General features: G+C 41.7%; 1 protein-coding gene across 16 annotated transcripts in view; it reads left to right on the top strand.

Annotated features, from left to right (window-relative positions):
- Window positions 1-22,731, top strand: part of HNRNPM (heterogeneous nuclear ribonucleoprotein M) — a 47,031-nt gene that overhangs the window by 23,179 nt on the left and 1,121 nt on the right. For 4 of the 16 annotated variants that reach the window (XM_036449930.2, XM_036449928.2, XM_036449924.2 and 1 more), the window contains 9 exons: window positions 533-582; window positions 3,191-3,251; window positions 6,928-7,029; window positions 8,994-9,038; window positions 9,485-9,562; window positions 14,105-14,203; window positions 18,074-18,127; window positions 20,013-20,815; window positions 21,474-21,525. In XM_036449930.2, coding sequence (XP_036305823.1) covers window positions 533-582; window positions 3,191-3,251; window positions 6,928-7,029; window positions 8,994-9,038; window positions 9,485-9,562; window positions 14,105-14,203; window positions 18,074-18,127; window positions 20,013-20,815; window positions 21,474-21,525 — 1,344 coding nt within the window. The remainder of the gene's footprint in view (window positions 1-532; window positions 583-3,190; window positions 3,252-6,927; window positions 7,030-8,993; window positions 9,039-9,484; window positions 9,563-14,104; window positions 14,204-18,073; window positions 18,128-20,012; window positions 20,816-21,473; window positions 21,526-22,731) is intronic. The other 12 variants (XM_036449934.2, XM_036449926.2, XM_036449927.2 and 9 more) reach the window with 11 other exon arrangements.

Genomic DNA, 22,731 nt, shown 5'->3' with positions numbered 1-22,731 from the left:
AGGAAAATTCAGTTATTTCACATATAAGCCTTTGCAGGACCCTATTTCCAGTGGATTGACATAATTCTGTTAGAAGCATTTCTCTTACCGTAGGCTGCTTTCCCTAGAGTTACATTTTTGTAGCCACAACGGAGACTCTAGGAACAGTCACTAAATGTAGGCAAGACTGTCACTGAGTATTTTGCCCAGAAAACATGGTACTTCAAAAACATTAGGCTACCTGGCTCATTGGAGGCATACCGAAAACTGATGCAAGTGCTTAAGAGAATGGTTTGATGAGAAGTGTAAAGTTGTATGAATGAAGCTCTGCACCTAATTTGCAAGCTGAGATTTACTTATTTCCTCCTGGAATGAGCTTTATTGTTCCTTTTATGCTGACTTGAGAAACAAATACACTTACTTGAAAATGTATAAGGAATCAAAATCTTCATTACTAGAGGGATTGGTAGCATTTGAATTGTTTTCTCATCTATTTCTTTCCTGTTGTTCATATTTTTAAAATTGTAAGAAGTTGCCTTAATTTTAACATCAGCTATGTTTAATGGACAACTGCTATTTGATAGACCAATGCACGTGAAAATGGTAAGTTAATAGGATTTCTCCAAAATGCACACACAGTGTGCCACAAGAATTTCTAAAACGTGCAATACCTATTTATTTATACTCAATTTATTGGGGTGATATCCTATATAATAAAAGCCTAATATGCAAATTGACCAGACAGCAGAATGACCAGTCACTGTGACACACACTGACCACGAGGGGGGCAGATGCTCAATGCAGGAACTGCCCCCTGGTGGTCATTGCTTTCCCACAGTGCTGCTCAGCCAGAAGCCAGGCTCATGGCCAGTGAGTGCAACGGTGGTGGCAGGAGCCTCTACCACCTCCACTGCAGGCAGACAACCCCTGAGGGGTACCAGATTGCAAGAGTGCACAGGTCAGGCTAAGGGCCCCCCTCATCCCTTCTCTGGTGCACGAATGCACTGGGCCTCTGGTTTGTTTATAAAATTATATGTTTCGGGTGTACAATTCTAGAATACATCTAAAACCTGACTATATAGTCAGGGGCACTGAACTCTTTATTTATTTTTTAATTTACCTTTATTGTTGAAAGTATTACAGATTTTGTTTCCCCATTGACCCCCTTCCACACTATTTTGTCTGTGTCCATGGGTTATGCATATATGCATATAAGTTCTTTGGTTAATCTCTTCCTGCCCTCCCCCACCCCCTTTCAACAAACCTCTTCCTTTAGATTGTCAAAAAAAAAAAAAAATGACATCAGCCAACACAACAGTAGTTGTTTTGTGTGAATGAATAAAAAATGTACCTTTTTTTTTGTCAGATTGGCGAAAAATACATTTTTTGGCATGCCGCAGAATTTTGGTAATTGTGTGCCATGAAGTGAAAAAGGTTGAAAATCTCTGGTATAAATTAAAATAGTGAGCACATTTATGACAGAAATAATCTTTGTTCATGCAGCTCTCATCCTATCATATCCTGTATAATAAAAGCCCAGTGACCTAAAGACCAGTCATTATGACGTGCACTGACCACCAGGGGGCAGACGGTCAACGCAGGAGCTGTCCCCTGGTGATCAGTACACTCCCACAGTGGGAGTGCCACTCTGCTGACAGGGATGAGCAGTGCTCCCACAGTGGGCCATCCCTGCAGGCCACGCCCACCACCAGTGCACGCACTGGGCCTCTAGTTTCAGATATATTGTTCTTCCAAAGTTGGCTGATTGACAGGGTCAGGTCAGTTGAATATCCCGCTTGAGCAAGTGATGAATTTTAAGGAATGATTACATACCCTGGGGTTTCCAGTTTTCAGTATGTGTTAGTATTATATCTGTTGTGAACTTAATAAAGTCTTGGGTTCAGACAGCCTTTAAAGTTCTGTTGAAGTGCTTCAATATAGCCTTGGTATGGCTGTGCCAAAGACAATGGTTAATACAAGCATGATTAGAACGTGGTGAGGGCAAGGTAGTTAGCACTTACATTCAGGAAGAACATAAAAGGAACTATAGGAATTGTGGGTTTTTTTTAATTTTTTAATTTTATTGATTTTTTACAGAGAGGAAGAGAGAGGGATAGAGAGTTAGAAACATTAATGAGAGAGAATCATTGATCGGCTGCCTCTTGCACGCCCCCTACTGGGGATGTCCCCGCAACCAAGGTACATGTCCTTGATCGGAATCGAACCCGGGACCCCACAGTCTGCAGGCCAACACTCTATCCACTAAGCCAAACCGGTTACAGCAGAAGTTATGTTTTTGTTTTTTTTTTAATCAGCTTTTAAAAAATAGATTATTGCTAAGGGGGGACATCTGTAAGACTCAACAATAAAGATTTTTTAAAAATTTCTATACAAGCCAAAAAAAAAATTTGTTCATGTGTTTTCAAAAGCATGAAAAGGATAATGTAAGTCTTGCTTTTGCTTCATGTCCAGGTCTTATCCATCTCCACAGTATACACCTGAGTGTATATTTTAATCCTTTTCTCTTAGCAAGAAATACTATTTTTTTTTTAAAGATTATTTTGGAATTTAAATTTTTATTTATTTATTTATTTTAAAAAATATATATTTTATTGATTTGTCACAGAGAGGAAGGGAGAGGAATAGAGAGTTAGGAATATCGATGAGAGAGAATCATCGATCAGCTGCCTCTTGCACACCCCCTACTGGGAATGTGCCCACAACCAAGGTACATGCCCTTGACCGGAATCGAACCCGGGACCTTTCAGTCCGCAGGCAGACGCTCTATCCACTGAGCCAAACCGGTATCAGCTTTTTATTTATTTATTTTAGAGGGCGAGTATGGGAGAAAGATTTATTTCACTTTTTATACATTTATTGGTTGATTTTTTAAAATATTTTTTTATTGATTTAGAAAGGAAGTGAGAGGGAAAGAGATAGAAACATCAATGATAAGAATCATTGATTGGCTGTCTCCTACCCGCCATCCAGGCCATTGGTTGATTCTTGTATGTGCCCTGATTGGGGATCAACCTCCAACCTTGAGGTATTTGGACGATGCTCTAATCAACTGATCTACTCAGCCAGGGCTTGTAGAGAGGGTGTCTCAAAATTTATTAAACTAATCGTCTGTCGATGGGTGTTGTTTCTGTCTCTTGCTCTTGCCAACAGCCTTCTAGGAATAATGAGATTTATTTACGTTCTCTTTCAGGATGAGAGGGCCTTACCAAAGGGAGATTTTTTTCCTCCTGAGCGTCCACAACAACTTCCCCGTAAGTGTCTCATTTATTATGGTTGAGATTTTGAATTTGATTTATATTAACCAGAAAACTACAATTACTCTTGAATTTGTGCCATGTTATCCTGCAGTACTTTGATCATTCTTGAAGAAAATGTTCTAAAAGGTGTTTTTGTTTCCTATAGAATTTTTCAGGGTGAAAAATGACCAGAGGTTCAAACTTAGTTAAGATTTTTAGGATTGTTTTGTGGTGAGACTGACTAACTGTCCAAGATATAAAGAATATATTTGGGCATTTTGAAGAGTGTCTGGGTGAGGAGGGAGGAAGAAGCCAAAATCACAAAGGGAATTTTTCCTTTAAAAAAAAAATTGATTTCAGAGAGGAAGGGAAAGGGATATAGAAACATCAATGATGATCGAGCATGTGTCCTGACCAGGAATCAAATTGTGACCTTGTTCATAGGTCGACGTTCAACCACTAAGTCACACAGGCCTGACGCAAAAGGAATTTTTAAAGCTAGCCTGCACTTGGGTCCAGAAGAGATTGGTTATCACCATATGACCTAGCAGTTCCACCCCTAGGTATATTCTTGGAGAACTAAAAAACAGTCCTTACAAAAATTCATATATGGATGTTCATACATAGCAGCATAATTTTAGCTTATGAGTGGGTAAGTACGATGGTAAATCCATACAATGGAACATTACTCAGCCATAAAAAGGAACAAAATACTACTACATGTTGTAGCATGGCTGAGATTTCTACACACACTAGCCTGCATCTGCACTGCTGATTCCCTAACCTCCATGCTACAATAAGCTCTCACTCCCACTACTGTCTGTGCCAAGGCTCAGCTTACCCCTGAGGGCTTGCCAGATGAAGTGCCAGATGATTCCATCGATAGGAAACATCCAGAACAGGTGAATCTGTAGGCAGAAAGTAGATTAGTGATTGCCAGGGGCTGGGAGAGTGACTGTGAATGGGGATAGGATTTCTTTTTGGGGTGATGAAAATATACTGATTTATATAGTGGTAATTACATAACTGTATGTGTTGAAAAGAACTGAGTTTTACACTCTAAATTGATGAGTGTTATGGTATGTGAAATGCATCAATCAAAATTTTTATATAGGGTTATTTGCAATATCCATGTTAAAATTTGTGCTGCAACTGGAAAGGCTAGTTGATAGGTCACTACATAAATGGAAATAGCACACATTAGTGAGTCCGGCACTTCATCTGGCAAGCCTACATGGGTAAGCTGAGCCTTGGCACAGACAGCAGTGGGAGTGAGGGCCTGTTGTAGCATGGGGGTGGGGAATCAGCAACACAGACCCAGGCTAGTGTGTTGGTGGAAAACTGGGAAGGATGGAGTGGGTGAGGGTAGGAACTGCTAATGCTTTGCTAGGAAGGACTTCTACCAGATAAGGCAATTGGGGTGGGGCTGTTTGAGTACATTCTAGAGCTGTGATTTAAGTTTGAGGTCCAGCCCTCAGAGATTAGAATGTTGACTCTTGAATGCTTTTGCAGTTCAGAGTTACAGAAACATAATAGAGGCACATATTGAGGGGACGCCAATGGCTTCAAGAATAGGAATTGGCTAATCTGTTGAAAGTTAATATTTATTGAAGGACCACTTTTTTTTTTGGTCATAATCAATGTGATCATTTGCAGTGGTCATCCAGAGTCAAGGGTGTGGCTCTTGTTGACTTTCTGCAGGGTGAGGGGAGTGGTGCTGAATGGCAACTTTGGCAGGCAGGCACTGGGCTCCAGGGAGCCCATTATCCATGGCTTTTTGGTCTCTGAGCACATTTCAGAGGGTTGACTTAAAAAAGTCTTCAGTGATTGGGGAATAAGTAACCTTGGTGATTTCCTGCTACTGTTTCTATGTAATTTAAAAACAGGGATGTTAATCATAATAAATACTTGGGAGCTCTGTTACGTTTTTTTGGGGGGAAGGTGATATTGGTTAATAAAATTATAGGTTTCAGGTGTACAGTTCAATATATACAATCATCATCTGTATATATTGTATTGTGTGTTCAACACCCCTGGCAAGTCTCTTTCCATTGCCATTTATCCCCCCATGCCCTCTTTTATCTCCTCCATCCCCCTTTCTAATGAACCTTTTTCCATTCAAAAAACAGTTCCTGTTCTTGGTATAAGCCTCAGACCATGATCAACTAGAGCACTGCAAGTGTCTTACACTATCTCAGGTCTTGTTGACTAACTTTAAATTTTTTATTGATTTTACCTATTAAATATTTTTATTATTTATTTAAAAATATTTTTATTGATTTCAGAGAGGGAAAGGAGAGAGAGAAACATCAACGATGAAAGGGAATCATTGATTGACTGCCTCCTGAACCCCCCTACTGGGGAGTGAGCTTGCAACTTGGGCGTGTGCACTTGGCCAGAATTGAACCCAGGACCCTGGGTCCTGAGGCCGTGATGCTCTATCCATTGTTTGTTTGTTTTTAAGAGAGGAAGGGGGAGTGAGAGAGAAAGAGGGAGAGAGAAACATTGATAGAAATATATATTGGCTGCCTGCTACTGACCAGGAATCAAACCATTGGCCTAATTTGGGTCTGGAACAATGCTGAACCAATGTGAGCAACTCCAGCCAGGCTATTTTTACTGATTTTGGAGAGAGAAATATCGATTGCTTCCCTTCTATATGTGCCCTGATAGGGGATTGAGCCTATAACCTAGGTATGTGACCTGACCTGGAATCAAATCTGCAGTCTCTTGGTATACAGAATGACACTCCAACCAGATAAGTCACCCAGTCAGGGCAAACCTTGTTTGGTCTTTTGAGGCCAGTCTGTATTCTTGGGTCCCTGATTGTGTAGCATGTGGAGTTGAGGGTGGGCTGGGTATCAATCTATGGGTTCGGAAGCTTTGTGGGTAGAGATCGGGAGGTGGAAGTGGCCATATTTGTCACACTTGCCACCTAGTGTCTTGAGTTGACCCATTTTTCTTTTTATCACCCTTCCCATTGCTTTTATTTTTTTTAAGGAGTAGAAGGGGGGCGAGAGAGAAAAATCGATTGGTTGCCTCCCATATGTGCCCTGATCAGGGTTGGGATCGAACCTGTGATCTTTAGGTGTTCGAGGAGACACTTTAACCATTGAGCCACAATGGCCAGGGCTTGAGTTGCCTATTTAGGAAAACAAACAGGAGCTCACAATTTTTATTGTGTGAGCTGTTCATAGTTCTCTGTAACTTTCAAGTGAACTGATTTTTATTTGCACCTTTTTACATATCACAAACCCTAATCTGTAAAAGGTTAGCCTTAAAAAGGAGAGCTCTCACGTGTACCACTGTTGAGTTAAGAATTAGAACCTGTGTTTGGCTGTAACCGGTTTGGCTCAGTGGATAGAGCACCGGCCTGCAGACTGAAGGGTCCCAGGTTCGATTCCGGTCAAGGGCATGTGCCTTGGTTGCAAGCACATCCCCAGTGGGAGGTGTGCAGGAGGCAGCTGATTGATGTTTCTCTCTCATCGATGTTTTCTAACTCTCTATCCCTCTCCCTTCCTCTCTGTAAAAAACCAGTAAAATATATTTAAGAAAAAAAAAAAGGGACCTGGGCTTGTTGTAGAAGTGAGTGGAAATGGAGCTTGATAGTTATGACTCTTTTTGCTGTTGAGATCATGGTTTATCCTAAGTTAGTTGAATTTACATTTCTGATTTTCTCTTTTCCTTTCAGATGGACTTGGTGGTATTGGCATGGGGTTAGGACCAGGAGGGCAGCCTATCGATGCCAATCACCTAAATAAAGGCATTGGCATGGGAAATATAGGACCTGCAGGTGAGAATTACAGTGCCACCTTGATTGGGGAATTATGGGGAAGTGAAAAGTAACATAAATATATAATTAAAGTAATTATTGAGATAATTGGACATTGAGTGTTTTAAAAGGAATAAAGATTTAATTGGAACAAAGTTCTTTTCTTTCTTTCTTTTTTTTTTTAAAGCCTCATCCTAGGATATTTTTTCTGATATTTAGAGAGAGAGTAGAAGGGAGGGATAGGGAGAGAAGAGCATTGATATGAGAGACATTGGCTGGTGCCTCCTATACATTCCCGAATTAGGGCCAGGAATCAAGCCTGCAACCATTTGCCCCACACACTGGCTCTAACCATTGATCAAAGCAGTCAGTGCACCTGCTTTTTTGTATTTTTCCTGAATTGATTCCTTTTTCCCTCCTAAAGCCATCATACCTAGCATTTTTTCCTTGCATAACCTTCTTAGCTGACTCAGTTAAGCTATTCAATAAAAGGAGGCAAGCCAGAGAGTTGTTCTTGCTCAAGGTCACACTATCAGTGACAGAGACTGTAGGTCTCCTGACCATGAGACCACAGCGATTCCACAATCTATTACTAGGTGTTGATAACTGTTTCTTGAGGTAGGGGCATGGGTTGCCAAAAGGCCTGGGGGGCCTCATTACATGACAGCATAGTTGTAAGCCATAGGACATGTGATGCAGTTTTGTTTTTGTTCAAAGAAGATAAGAAATAGATAATGAATAAAGGTTTTGGCATATAACAAACTTTAAACTTAGCATTTTCGTTTCTGTGCAGTGAGGCATTTATATATTAAGTATTTTTATGACTTCAGGCTTAAGTCTTTCTTTCTTGAAATCCTTTGAATTTCAAGATGGGCGCATCTCTACCTTTCTATTATCAGTTCTGTATATCCCTTACCTTTCAGTTTAAACTCTGGGGCTTAACTAAAGCCTGAGCCAACCCTTCAAAATGGCGCTACTAATCTGACCACCACACCTTCCTGCCTGACACCTAAGAGGAAAGGCAGCCTGTGTTGGGGGAGGGAAGCCTCAGTGTACACTATTAGGAACTGCTTTTTACTTAGAGTAGGATTGGGGCATGTCCATCCAGGACCGTATAAGGCCCTCAAAATCATTTAGTTTGGCCCTGCCAAGGCATTCGGGGTGAGTTAATTAAATGTTTGACCAAACATAGCAAGCTAATTTTTTAGTTGATACTTTTGTATGGCCCATGATTGATGTTATAATATCCAGAAAAAAGTTCCCCACCTCTGGCTTATAGAATTTTACCTTTCAAAAAGATTTTTAAATATACTTCTCTCTAAAATAAGCTTTTAATGAATGTTACCTAGTCCAGTGTTTTTCAACCTTTTTTGGGCAAAGGCACACTTGTTTCATGAAAAAAATCACAAGGCACACCACCATTAGAAAATGTTAAAAAATTTAACTCTGTGCCTATATTGACTATATATAAAGTAATTCTCTTGAATAGGAATCAAATAAACACAAAGAAAGTATTTTATAATTACTTTATTATGAAATATTAAGTAAACAAAATAGTGAAAAATTATAAAATTCTTGTCTTGTCTGCACCTACGGCACACCAGGCAACATCTCGGAACAGCGGTTGAAAAACGCTGACCTAGTCTATATCTTATAAGATTTCATGTTTAAAACTGTCTTGAGCATTTAATTAAATTATGAGAACCCTACATAAGTTTTTAGTCACATGGTGATTATTTTGTTAAAGGCTTAAACACTTTTTTGGGAATGTGATGGTTTGACAATTGAAATGGTACCCCCACCGCCTTCCCTTTTCTTGACAATGAAAATATATTCATAATCAATGCTATTTCTACATTTGCTGGATTAAAATGTGTGTGTGTGTGTGTGTGTGTGTGTGTGTGTGTGTGTGTGTGTTGTTGTTGTTTTAAGTTCAAATGTTACTGCTTTGACATTTTAATTTGCATTGACTTTTTCTTTTTCAGGAATGGGAATGGAAGGCATAGGATTTGGAATAAATAAAATGGGAGGTAAGAAATTTAAAATGAAGTACGGATGTATGAATGCTTTTAGTTATGGTTTTCTCTCTTTTTTCCTATTTGTTTCTCTGAAGCCTGCATGAAATTCTTACTTTGACTTCAAAAAAGTTTAAGTCTTGAAATTAACCTGTCGATTCTTTCAGTGGTGTCTTGGCTTTTGGTTCTGGGCTTCTTACTTACTGGCTTTATGTCTTTGGGAAAATCACTTCATCCCTCTGGGCCTCTCTTAGTGATTCATGGAAGGGGTGGATCAGATCTTTTGAGTGTGCTGATTTTTTAAGCAAGAAGCACTAACATTTTTTTCCCTAAAAGTTCGTAAACTTGGTAAGCAAGTTCTTGGCAGAAAATAGAATATGCCCAAATGAAACTTGGGAAAACCGTTTTCTTTTCCTAATCAGTCTTATAAGGATAGTGCTGAAATGTGAATTCTCTTTCAGGCATGGAGGGTCCCTTTGGTGGTGGTATGGAAAACATGGGTCGATTTGGATCTGGAATGAACATGGGCAGAATAAACGGTAAGACAAGTGTCTTCCTGCTTGTCTCTTGCTTTTTGCTAGCTATTGGGTCTTGTGTGACCTTTAGGTAGTGGAACCATTTTTAATACACTATTCTCCCCTTCCACTTTTCTACCCAATCAAATGTCTTTGTATTGCCTTAAATATCAGTAAAACCATAAGTTTGTATTTTAGAAGCTAGTATTTATTCTCTTAGTCACTAAACTCTTGAGACGTCCCGTGTTCTGAATCTTCTCCAGTTCAATAAAAATTTAAAGCTATCCCTTTGCCTGCAACACTAGCAAGCATCAGGTAGATACCTGTGCTTATGTTTTGCACCCTTTATAAATGGTCTCTAAGTGTAAAGGATTAGTTTCTTCATCATTTTTTATGAAGTTCATGTCTACCCTAGAGTGCAGGACTGATGAGTTCTTGATCATTTGCCCTAATGATTCTTTTTTTTTTTTTTTTTTTTTTTTTTTTTTTTTTTTTTTTTGCCTTGATGATTCTTGAGTTGTAAGCAGAAGCATTAATTTAGTTTTTACATAATATTTGTCTACTATCATTCAAATCTTACAGCCCTTCTGACCTCTTAATAGAACTATAATGATAATATTAAAATGACAGTGTGTTGTGTCATTTAGTTTTTGCAAGAACCACATGATGTGTAGGTACTGTTATCCCCATTTGAGCAGAAACTGAGGCCCAGAGTGACTTGCCTAGGGTCACATGGCTAGTAATGGTGGAATATGGACCCGGGCTTTCTGGCTCCAGAGTCTGGCTCTTTAATATGCTGCAATCCTGCCTTTTAGAATTGTCCCTAGCACTTGCTTCAAGCAGCCTCCCTCACTAGGCAGGGCTGTTGAATGTGGCCTAAGAAAACTGCACTCTGTCTTTTTTAAATCCTTGGGGTGGTAGTAGACTCTGACCTCACCTTTTGGAACACTGCTTTCTTTATACATATAAAATTCCTTGGAATGGAAAGCCATTAAGGATCTGGAGTTAAATCTTTCTTTGCTGGTCTGTAGTAATGTATAACGGGGAGTTATAGAGAACAATCATACCTTACTAGGATAGATATCAGACGTCAACTGGAAAACTACGTTTCTGATGAGTAAAGTGTTCTTCATGAGGTACTTTGTTCTACATGATGGGGGAAAAGGATGTAGGAAGACCCTCACCATGAGTCAGGAATGAAGGGACAAAGGTCTGTGTTGCCAATGTGTTCTCAGCTTGACTGTGGTTTATGTGTGCATGCGATTTTTAATAAAAATAAAAGTTGGAGAAATTTGGCTTGATAAAGTATTTATTTAGAATAGATGAGTCATTAGAAAGGGGATTTGGGTTGTTACTCTTGAGTAGACTGAAATGATGTAGAAGTAGTTGGGAACAGTGGATGCTGTGCTGAGCCAGCTGGACAAAGTCCTTGATGACCTGGCAGCTAGAATGCCGCAGTTAGTTTTGATTAAAGGTTTAAAGTGCTGATTCTCGTGGAGAGTCACAGTGTTCTTAGGTTGTGTTCTTGGATGTTCTGAGGTATAGATACTTGAGTCTACCTCCATTCTCCATAGTATACAGAGCAGACTTTCTTTTATTTGAAATGTGTTCTAATTTGGTGGGATCAACTCTAGATCCCTTGGGGTGCTGGATTCAAGGAAAGTTTTAATCACTAGGAAAAAATAGAATATGTTTCCGATTTAATTTAATGTTTAGTTGATACTATATATGACTACAATGCATATACTAGTATTGTGGTCACAGGTGCTGATAACATTAGACAGATTAGAAATTAATCAGATTTTTTGGTCCAGTCAACCAGTAGATTGTTAAATCTTGCTAGAATGGGTGTAAAAAACTTGAATTGAAAGATAATCATATATCAAATAATAACTGATTTGATGCAGTATTTGACAGTGAAAAATCTCTCTTTCTCTCTCTCTCTCACACACACACACACACACACACACACACACACTCTGGACTTCTGTGGCCTGTTGACAGTTGGGAAGATTAGTTCTTAGGCCTTTACCAATGCATTAATGCCTGCATATGACTTCCTTATCTGAAAGGGGGTGGGTGCTGCCTTCTTCATAGACTTATGATAAGGATTAAAATAACGTTGGAGAGCTCCATCTGTTACAGGCCACTCTGGGATTTCTTTTCTGTCTACCAGACATAGGCTTGGAAAATTACCTACATGTCCAGCAGATAACATGCCACTAATCTTTGACATTCATTTTGGTTTTTTCAAGCTATGAATATAAAGTCCACTATTTGCCGAGACCAGCTTGGTTCAGTGGATAGAGCGTCAACCTGCGGGCTGACTGAAAGGTCCCGGATTTGATCCCAGTCAAGGGCATGTACCTTGGTTGCGGGCACATCCCCAGTAGGGGGTGTGCAGGAGGCAGCTGATCAATAGTTCTCTCTCATCGATGTTTCTAGCGCTCTATCCCTCTCTCTCCTCTCTGTAAAAAATTAATAAAAATATATTTAAAAAGTCCACCATTGCCAAAACTGTTGGATTTCCATACTAATTCTAGCCTCCTTCCAATGGAAATTATAAGGATATAGCCATTATTTTGTAGTTGTGCAATAAAATATGTCCTTTAAATAGCACTTGACTGCCTGATATTTCTAGGGAGCAAGATAATAAACTAGATTTTTTCAATGACCTCTCAATATGGGAAGGAGAAAAAAATGATTTGAATTTTATTTTTTGCCTGAAAATTATAAGTTAAAAGGGCTTTCTGTTATTTTAAAGCATACAGTGAAAACCGTCTAGAACAGCGGTCACCAACCAGTGGTCCAAAAGGCCACTGCTTTAGAATATACAATTAGTTCAGTGTCCATACTGACAGCAGTTACTAGGTACATTGGTTTCCATTCCCATAGGGTGGGGTTTGGGGCAGTAAGACCTTTGTTTTGTTTTTTTTAATATATTTTATTGATTTTGTACAGAGAGGAAGGAAGAGAGATAGAGAGTTAGAAACATCGATGAGAGAGAGTCATCGATGAGCTGCCTCTTGCACACCCCCACCGGGGATATGCCCGCAACCAAGGTACATGCCCTTGACCGGAATCGAACCCGGGACCCCTCAGTCCCCAAGCCGACGCTCTATCCATTGAGCCAAACAGGTCTTGGCAAGACCTTTGTTTTTAAAAGACATTGTAAAATATAAATACTCCTGCTGTCAGCATAGAAAAAAAAATGAAGTTACCTAAATTCCATTATGTAGATGGAACCATTCCAGTTGTCATTAGAGATGTCCTGTTATACTTGGGCATATCCTATATAATAAAAGGCTAAAATGCTAAGTGTCCAGTCATCTGTTCAACCAAATAAAGCATAATATGCTAATGATACACTAAGGCCACTCAACCACTTGCTATGATGTGCACTGACCACCATAGGGCAGATGCTTCAACTGGTAGGTTAGCTTGCTGCTGGGGTTCAGCTGATTGTAACTGAGCGAGACAGCCAGATAAACCCTGGATTCCTCCCATTTCACTGTCCCTCCCCAACTGGCCAACCTCTTGCATTCCTTCCTGACCCCAGTCGTGCTCCGGTGGGGTCCCTTGGCCTGGCCTTTGCCCTCTTGAAATCCAAGACCCCTCAGGGAACACCAAATATACAGTTTCAGCCCGATCACGCAGGCCAGTGCAAAGGGTCTCTAGCCCCTCTATCTAATAACAGGGTGATACGCAAATTAAACATCACTGCCACAAAAATGGCAATGCCCAGTCCCCTCAGCCCTGCCGGAGTCCCCCAGTCCTGGGGGGGTCAGGCACATGAGCTGCCCGCCGCCACCGCAGGGCCAGGCCCTGCAGAGGGCAGAGAACGTCCGGGCTCCCAGAGGAGAGGGTGCAGGTTGAGCTGAGGGGAGCCTGCCCGCGCACCCTCCACCCCCTGCATGAATTTTGTGCACCGGGCCTCTAATAATACTGTGTGTGTGTGTATGTGTGTGTATTTAAATGGTTGTGCTTGTATAGTACAGTGGGGCTTTTACATTATGTTTAGGTTTCAACCTTCGCCTCACCCCTTAACCAGGAATGGGACCCTGGTCAAGTTATGAAGTCATTTGAGCCTCAGTTTCTTTGTAAAAGGGGCAGATGTGGTGGAATGTAATATGGGCGGGTTGTGAGGATTCCATGAAATAGCATACATAAAGCCCTTGGCAGGGCAGGGCAGGGCATGTGGCAAATGCACCAGAAATGGTACCTGCTGCTGCTGGTACATAAACAGGCTGTCTTGCAGCCTACCTTTGACTCAACATGCTCTGCAGTCCCCCAGGTCAGTTACTAGTAGCAGGTGCTTGGTGTGCCCATTGTGTGGCTGTAATGGACATTATAAATTAGTCCTTCATGGAGTAAGGTAGGTTGCTTTTAGGGATTCACTTGAGGTGACTTTTTATTTTAGAAATAAAGGATGAATGTTGGTTTTGAATAGAAAAACGAAACATACTGACTTGGTGGTGGCTGCTGTAGTGTCTATAAGAGTTTTTTGTTTTGTTAATATCTAAAATATATTTCTGGAAAGGCCTAGGGTAATATTTTTTTCCACAGAGATGGAGCGTGGCATGGGTGGAGGATTTGAAAGAAACTTTGCCAGAAACGAGATGGGAATGTCTCGAAGCTTTGGAGAGCCCCTTGGCAGAGGAATGGGTAAGAAAGGCCCTGTGGGCCCCATGGTGGCGGGGGTCCGCCCCATGGAGGTGTAGGAGCACTCTGGTGTTGGAGGTTCTTTCTTAGGCAGAGTCTGCTGGTTTTCTTCCTTATTCTTAAAAATAGTGTATGTTTTCTAGACCTAGATAAAGACTTTTCGTCCTAGAATTTTTTATTTCTGTGTATAGCACTACTTTTAGTCTTTTCTGGTGTCTTCTTTGTCAACATTGGTATGAGATATTTGCTGTCTGTGGGAGTTGGAACTGCTGTACTCACATAACTGGTGCTCCGTTCTGGTGGAGATTGTCAAGGCCCTGCCAAGTGGGTTGTATGTCTGCTTAGGCCAGGATGCTGTTCCAGTCAGCAAGAATGGCCTGGTGTGCTTTCTTTTGCCTTTCGACAGAGCTTGAGGAACTAGAGAAGTCTTCTAATGTTGGAAGACCTTAAGTATTGTGCCTGCCTAAATGCAGAGAAACTCACTTTAGTTTTAGTTAAATTACAAAGCAATTTCTTTACTTTTACATGGACATCTCCCCTTGTTTTGAGTTTAGGTGTTTTTATTACTGTCAGCTTAATTCTCCTTTTTAGTGTGTTGCAAGGAGATTATCTATTCCTGCACTCAGAAGTTTGTTTCTCTCAAAGGTATTTTAGAGCATGGGTTTGCACCTGCTCTAACTCGTCTTCGCCTGCAGATAAGAGACTGCTAGGTTACAACCTCAAAGTGCTCAGCCTTTGTCTTTATGGGACGCTGTGGGCTTTTGGGATCTAGTGTGTATGAGCTGAACTATAGTAGACTTTATGGAGGCTCTAGAAAGAGTCATCAATCAGCACATTAGTGAGACAAGGTTCTTTTTTTTTTTTTTTTTAATAATTTTTAGAGAGGGGAAGAGATAGAAAGATAGAAACATTGATGAGAGAGAAACATTTATCTGCCTCCTGCATGACCCCCACTGGGGACTGGAGCTTGTAACCCAGGCATGTGCCTTGGCTGGGAATCGAACTGTGACCTTCTGCTTCATAGGTTGGCGCTCAAACACTGAGCCACACTGGCCAGGCAAGGCATAATTCTTTTTTCTTTTTTTTAATGTATTTTTATTGATTTTTTACAGAGAAAAAGGGAGAGGAATAGAGATTAGAAACATCTGTGAGAGAGAAACATTGATCAGCTGCCTCCCACACACCTTCCACTGGGGATGTGCCCGCAACCAAGGTACATGCCGTTGACCGGAATTGAACCCGAGATCCTTCAGTCTGCAGGCCGACGTTCTATCCACTGAACTAAACCAGTCAGGGCGATAATTCTTAATTCTGTACATTATTTTTAGGACCTCGTCTTTGTGTTCTTCATGAAGATTGAGAACTAGTAGAAACTCAATCAGAGTAGATACTGTTATTGATGGAGACTTGTTTCACTTTTTTCCTATCTGTGGTTAAGTAACTAGAATGACTTCATTTTTTACTAGGCAGGTAGTAAAGACTTTTTTCTCCCCTGAACTTGCTTGATATGATTCTAGATTAATACAGAGATTTAGAATTTGGAAGTGAGTTTATGATTTGTATGTGACTAGGTCAGTTAAAATTCTTTTATTTCCACGACTGGCTTTGATTTTGTGTTTGAAATGGTAAAATGTTTTTAAATTTATTGTCATTTGGCCCTAGCCCTTTTGGCTCAATGGATTGAGCATCGGCCTGCAGACTGAAGGGTTCTGGGTTTGATTCCAGTGAAGGGCACATGCCTGGGTTGCAGGCTGGATCCCCAGTAGGGGGTGTGCAGGAGGCAGCTAATAAATGATTCTCATCTCTCTCCCTCTCCTTTCCTCTCAAATCAATAAAAATATGTTTTTAAAAATTTAATGTCATTTGGCTGCAAATACCAATTTGTCTACCAGAGTGAGAAGAACAGGTGGTATGTAACTGTTCTTAAGAGCATTTTTTCTGCTCTGAGCCCTTAATCCTTTGCTGCTCTATGGTGCTTCTGTGATGACACAGTGACACAGTAGATCTGGAGAGGTTACTTCATGTGGCTACAGGAAACTGGTAATGTCCTGACCTGGATAAAAATATCATCTGTGGGCCTAGTTCTCTCCTGCTGCTTTGGCACCATTTGTACTGATTGAGTTTGTCATTTGCACTGAAGCCTCCCAAAGTGACAAGAATAAGGGGCCTTATCTGGACTTCTTACTGCTAGTTGTCATCAGACTATTTGTACCAAATAAAATATTTGTCAGGTTTTTAGAGTAGTTGCCTGGATTGGTTTTCCAGATTCTGTTCTTGATTTTAATTTTCTGTGATGTTTATTTGACAGTTAATTTATTTTGCTGCTACTTTCTATAGTGCCTCGCTCCTCAGTGTCCCTTTTCTCCTGTCAAGGCAGTTCTTTGTGCAAACAACTGTACTTGATGCTATAGGGATATAGATAGATATGTGGTTCTTGAACTTGAAGGGGAGGAGATGGTGCAGCTGAGGAGACAATGCTAAGAGTGGCTCCAGTTAGCACTGGAGGTCAGTATACAAAAGTGGCTTAGCAAGGGAGCTGGTAGGGTTATTGATACCTGAGCCCTAAGCGGCCATGTAAGCATTACACAAAGATGATGATTTTCTGAGTGTTCAGATTTTAAAAAACTCTGCCCTAGATGGCATGCTGCTGAAAGATCTGAGCAGGAAATGTGGTTTGAACTAGAGGGACTGGTGTCCAAGGGAGTTCATCATAAGTAGAAGGTGTGCTGGAAGACAGAGGAGGATAGACACTGTCAGGTGTAGAAGCTTGTCAGGTGTTGATCTGTCTGAGTCGGGAAGAACAGATTCAAGTTGGGAGTCAGAGCAGGGAGGCCTGTGAATGAATGCCCAATGAAAGGAATTTGTCTTTTAAATCAGTGGTGGAGCCATTGCCAGGAATGGTTTGATCTAAGCACTGTTTTAGGAACGTGAGAGTAGGCTTGGGCCTGCTGAGCAGGATCATAGACTTTACGGAGGAATAAGTCCTGCACTGTGGGCTTGCAGGCAGGCTGGAGGTCTATTATTCTTCCTTCTTTAGCAGGTAGTTGCAGTACTAGAAACAGTTGTGGGGTAGGGTTTAATCTCTTTGTAGTCATGGCCATAGTACTTGATGTGACCAGTGACTATTATCCATGTTACTGAGCTTACTTCAAGACCAGGTTGGGAGTAGCACAGTCCAGGTTTCCTCTACCTAATGAAAGACTGAGAATAAACTTATAAAAGTTACCATTAATAATAGCACTCCACAAACTTGGAACCATTTCCAAGCAAGCAGCAGTGTTTTCTGTCTTAGACAGCTGAATGTGTTGGAGTTTTTATTTTCCTGAGGCTTTGTCTATCACTTAGTCACCCTCACACCCAGCTCCTTCCAGGTGGGGCTGGTGGGCTTAACTTGCTGAAATCCTTCCTTTCACAGCTTGTTAACTAGGTCACATTTCTAGCACTGCATGTACTTGCTGCTGGTTTGCAGGGCTTAGGGCTGTAAATGTAGCTTTAGTTTTGCTACTGCATAACATTAATGTGTTGATTGGATCTGTGTGGGTGAGTACTGAGGGTCTGGACCACTGGCTCCATTCTTGCTCATCTGACTTTCCAAGTTCAGTTAATGGGTACATGGGCTTTGCTGGGCACATTCCCAGATGGCTCTCCCAACTGGGCCTCACTATGGAGCTATGTGGGCTCCTCCCATCATGACCTGTTATCAAGGATTTTGCAATTTTCTAGTAAAATGATCTTGTCTGTGTGTATTTCTCAACCCCCCACCCTCACTTTCCTTTTTAAATTTTGTAATTAGTATTATTCCTCTGAAATCTGTAATAAACAAATTTTTATTAACCAATTTGGCTAATTTTTTTTTCTTCCTGATTTCCTTAGAAATCCTAAGTAATGCACTGAAGAGAGGAGAGATCATTGCAAAGCAGGGAGGAGGTAGGAAACGCTTAGTTTTGCTGTTTTGATTTTTAGAACAGGTTGTTATTACCAGGCATAGTAAAGTGTGATGATGAAAAGCATGGGCTCTAAAATAGATTGCCTGGGGTGGGAACCAGCTTCTGCCTAGTTGTGTGACGTTTGGCAAGTTACCGAACTTATCTAATTTTTGTATTGTAAAATGTGGATACAATAGAACCTACTACCTCATAGGATTGTTTTGAAGAATAAATGCGTTAATACATGTAAAAGAGTATTTAAGTGCCATGTGATCTGTGTTTGTCATTGTTATTATAATGTGTTTATATACTTTAGGGGCTTTCTTGATTTCAATACTATGAAATTGTAAATTCCTAAAAATATTTTATCTGATTGTAAAAATATGCCACCCAATACATAAAAATGCTTAAAAAAATATATGCATGTACTCATAACAACTGAAAATTATGGAGAAAGTAAATATCTGAAATTACACTGCCTAGTGATGAATGCTATAAATATTTTAGAATATGTCCTCCCAGTTTATACTCTTTTTAAAATGCGTACTTAAAGCTAAATGTACTATTTTCAACCTAATTTGTCCTCATGGCTCTGAGTGTCTTGGCATTTCCTTGGTGGCTCCACTTACAAGCACTTTCTGTGGTGGATTGATTCTAGAACTCATTTCTTCCCAGTTCTCTGCCGCTGGTGGTAGTGGTGGTGGTGGAGGGGGGGGAGATTGGCCTCATTTCTGATGCTCTTAGGACACAACCTCCCCTCTAGAAGTTTCTTGTCTTTTTAAAAAATAATTTCTGAGAAATTTCTACTCTGAAAGTCTAATATTCTTAAAATCATGCATATATTTTGCCACTTGGTGTTTTGTTATTCACCCAAGGAAACAGGAATAGAGAAGGAGCATGACCCATGCCAGTTCACGATATTGCTCAGTTAAGGAATCAGTTATGGAAACTGCTAACTTTTCTGTTCTTAGCTTGTATTTTGTACTGGGATGCAGGCTCAATTGCCCGTTTTCAGAGGCAGATGGTGACAGTGGTGCTGGTGGTGAAGCTTGAGTGAGAGGGCCCCACGAGCTCTGCTTATGGAAAAGGAGAGGGCAGTGGCCTTGGTAGTGGGAGTCCGATCCTCCTTGTCCAGAGTGGCAAGTGTCACAGGGTGGATCTGTGAGGGATGGATCCTAGGCCTCTTTCATAATCCACTCTGCGGTGTTACAGGCTTCTTATCCTCCAAAGCCAGCAAAGTTACATACAAGTTGGTTGGCGATTTCTCTGACAGAGTAAGGTTCCCTGGAAGTGGATGTCTGTGTTCGTTTATACACAGAAGGACCTCTGTTGGTGTTGGTATTTGTTTTCTTTGCCTCTTCTTGCTTATATTATAGCTTTTCTATGCTCTGAAGATGCTAAGGAAATGCAGCCGGATTGGCCACCAACAGGGCATCTTAAAGGGACAAGTTGGGAGAGGATAAAGGTGTTGAGTGATTTTGAATTGTCACCTTGTAATCCATTACAACAGGTGACCATCTGATGGTGGGAAACCTGTAGAGCTCTCAGGAATCTACAGCTATGTCTCAAAAAGGTTGTCACACTACTAGGACTTCCAAAGTAACATGGACAATATTGTCAATACAAATCCTCCAGAGTGGGTTTTTTCCTTTTAAAAGTTTTGTTTTGTAAATTTCAACCATGGCACAGAAGTAGGAAGAATGAAGTATTTATTTACTACCCAGCTTTAATAGTTGTCAATATTTGAGGGATCTCTAAATGATAAATTATGTGAGGCTTAGTTTTTGAATTGTGGGTGAGCTTGTGAAGTACCTAGCCCTCTGCACCCAGGTCACCCTGCTGGCACAAGTCCTTGACATCTGCCTGTGTTTATGTTGCTCTTTCAGGTGGAGGTGGAGGCAGTGTCCCTGGGATCGAGAGGATGGGCCCCGGCATTGACCGCATTGGGGGTGCTGGCATGGAGCGCATGGGCGCAGGCCTGGGCCATGGCATGGATCGTGTGGGCTCTGAAATTGAGCGCATGGGCCTGGTCATGGACCGCATGGGCTCCGTCGAGCGCATGGGCTCTGGCATTGAGCGCATGGGCCCACTCGGCCTCGACCACATGGCCTCCAGCATCGAGCGCATGGGCCAGACCATGGAGCGCATTGGGTCTGGCGTGGAGCGCATGGGTGCCGGCATGGGCTTTGGCCTGGAGCGCATGGCCGCACCCATCGATCGTGTTGGCCAGACCATTGAGCGCATGGGCTCTGGTGTGGAGCGTATGGGCCCTGCCATTGAGCGCATGGGCCTGAGCATGGATCGCATGGTGCCAGCAGGCATGGGGGCTGGCCTGGAGCGGATGGGCCCTGTGATAGATCGCATGGCCACCGGCCTGGAGCGCATGGGCGCCAACAACCTGGAGCGCATGGGCCTGGAGCGAATGGGCGCCAACAGTCTGGAGCGCATAGGCCTGGAGCGCATGGGTGCCAACAGCCTGGAGCGCATGGGTCCCGCCATGGGCCCGGCCCTGGGTGCTGGCATTGAGCGCATGGGCCTGGCCATGGGTGGCGGTGGCAGTGCCAGCTTTGACCGTGCCATCGAGATGGAGCGTGGCAACTTTGGAGGAAGCTTCGCAGGTTCCTTTGGTGGAGCTGGAGGCCATGCTCCTGGGGTGGCCAGAAAGGCCTGCCAGATATTTGTGAGAAATGTAAGTGGATCACCTGGAATCTCTCAATGGTAGGCACAAAAGAAAGGGGGAGACAGGAAGTCAGTGCTGGCCAGTTGAAGTCAGAGGTTATGTTCTCTTCAGAAAGGGAGATGAGTAGCATCGGTCACCTTGTCACTGTCCCCAAGTTTGGTGCTGGTAGGATGAGGAGGAAATGTGACAGCTTACAATACGCCCCAGCAAGAATAGTGGGTTCTGTGAACACACTGGGCTTCTCCAAGTACTAGATGGAACAGTGAAATGAAGAACTCTAGTTTTCTGATCTCTTGGCTTGAAGAGCCACTAAACCTTGGTCTGACAATACAGAGGAAAAAATGGTTGTATGTGAATTATCTGTACCAAATTGACTGCCTTTAGCTACTATTCAGTGGTTCTATGACCTGAACCATAAGCAGCTGTGCATTCTGCTCTCTGAATGATGCTCCCACGGACAGAAAAAGCTACAATGGAGTAAACCTGGTGTGGTAGTTTAAAAACTCATTCCAGACCAGTTTGTTTTCTGTTGATTGTCTCAGTTGGGAGGTCAGCCAGTTTCTCTGTGTAATAGGAAATCCTTTAAGTCACCCTCAGAGACAATGGGAATGTTTATACATTATGATTTGGTTGAATCACTCATTAGTCGGTTCTTTTTCCCCCCTAGCTCCCATTTGATTTTACATGGAAGATGCTAAAGGACAAATTCAACGAATGTGGTAAGTGTTTGAGAAATGTTTTCTATATGCTTCCATATGTTGTGGCTTCAGAAATCTTTAGCTTGTTGATGTTTCATTTGAGTCAAGCAATGAACCTTCCATCCTAGTTTTAAAAGCCATTTTCTATTTACTCTAGAGGGCTGATGGGACTTGCCATTTTTCTGCCTATGCAAATATTCAAGCAGGTTGAGTTTCCTTGTATGTGTCAGACACTTTTCACCTTTGTTTTCATATCACCCTTAATCTTTTTTCTCCTTTTATGGTTTTTGAAAGGAGATAGCATGGTCCCAGTTTTACAGATCAGGCAAAGTCACATTCCCAAGGTCATATGGCTTCTAAGTAACAGACCTAAATAAAATTAATTCATTTGAGACAGGTCTCTTTCTATCTACCATAGAACCTACTTGAATTGTGCTTCAGAGAGCACTCGCCAGCGGGTCCTGCCGTGTGGCCTTGCCAGGCTCTGGGCATGCGTAGCTTATATGTGGGTGAAGCTGAGGGTCTGTGATTGTGGTTTTCTGGCACATCAGGCAACCGTTCTGGTAGGCTCACTTTTTGGTTGAAAGTAAGTTGTCTCTGGGTGACCTCTACCCTACCCATCGCTCACCCCCACCACTTCTTTTGTGTGTGTGTTTTATTTTTTAATTCTCATCTGAGGTTATATTGAGAGAGAAACATTTATCGGTTGCCTCTCATATATGTGCCCTTACCAAGAATCAAATCCACCACCGTTTTGATGTATGGGATGATGCTTCAACAAACTGAGCCATTTGGTTGGGGCAACTTCTGTTCTTTTAACCATGTAAAATGGAGGCCTGGCCCTAAGCCAGAGTCTAGGTGGCTTTGGCTTGCTAGGTCAAAGCTTCCTCAAGTGTTCTCATTTCCTGTTTCAGTAGTGGCTCATATTTCACCATGATGCTGCTCTCCTGGTTCTTCTCTGGGGTTAGCTATTGCCCAATAGCTTTCTTCTTGCCCTCTATCTCCACTCTTTAGCTTCCACATTGTAGTAGATATTCTGAAAAGTCAGATTGGATCATGCAATCCCCCCGGCCTCATACCTGGAGGTGACCCTGGGCTGACAAGAGAAAAGTTCAAACTCACAAGCCCCTGTATAGCTTGGTCTCTTTCTCTTTCATCTCCCTCCTGTCTCTGAATCCTGAGTTGGCAAGTGTTCTCCTCCAGAAGTGCTCTGTTGAGAGCTGTTAT

This window comes from Pipistrellus kuhlii, unplaced genomic scaffold (assembly GCF_014108245.1).
Source record: "Pipistrellus kuhlii isolate mPipKuh1 unplaced genomic scaffold, mPipKuh1.p scaffold_m20_p_21, whole genome shotgun sequence".
Classification (NCBI taxonomy): Eukaryota; Metazoa; Chordata; class Mammalia; order Chiroptera; family Vespertilionidae; genus Pipistrellus; species Pipistrellus kuhlii.
The sequence above is the reverse complement of the archived record's forward strand: the minus strand, read 5'-3'. Positions and strand labels throughout refer to the sequence as shown.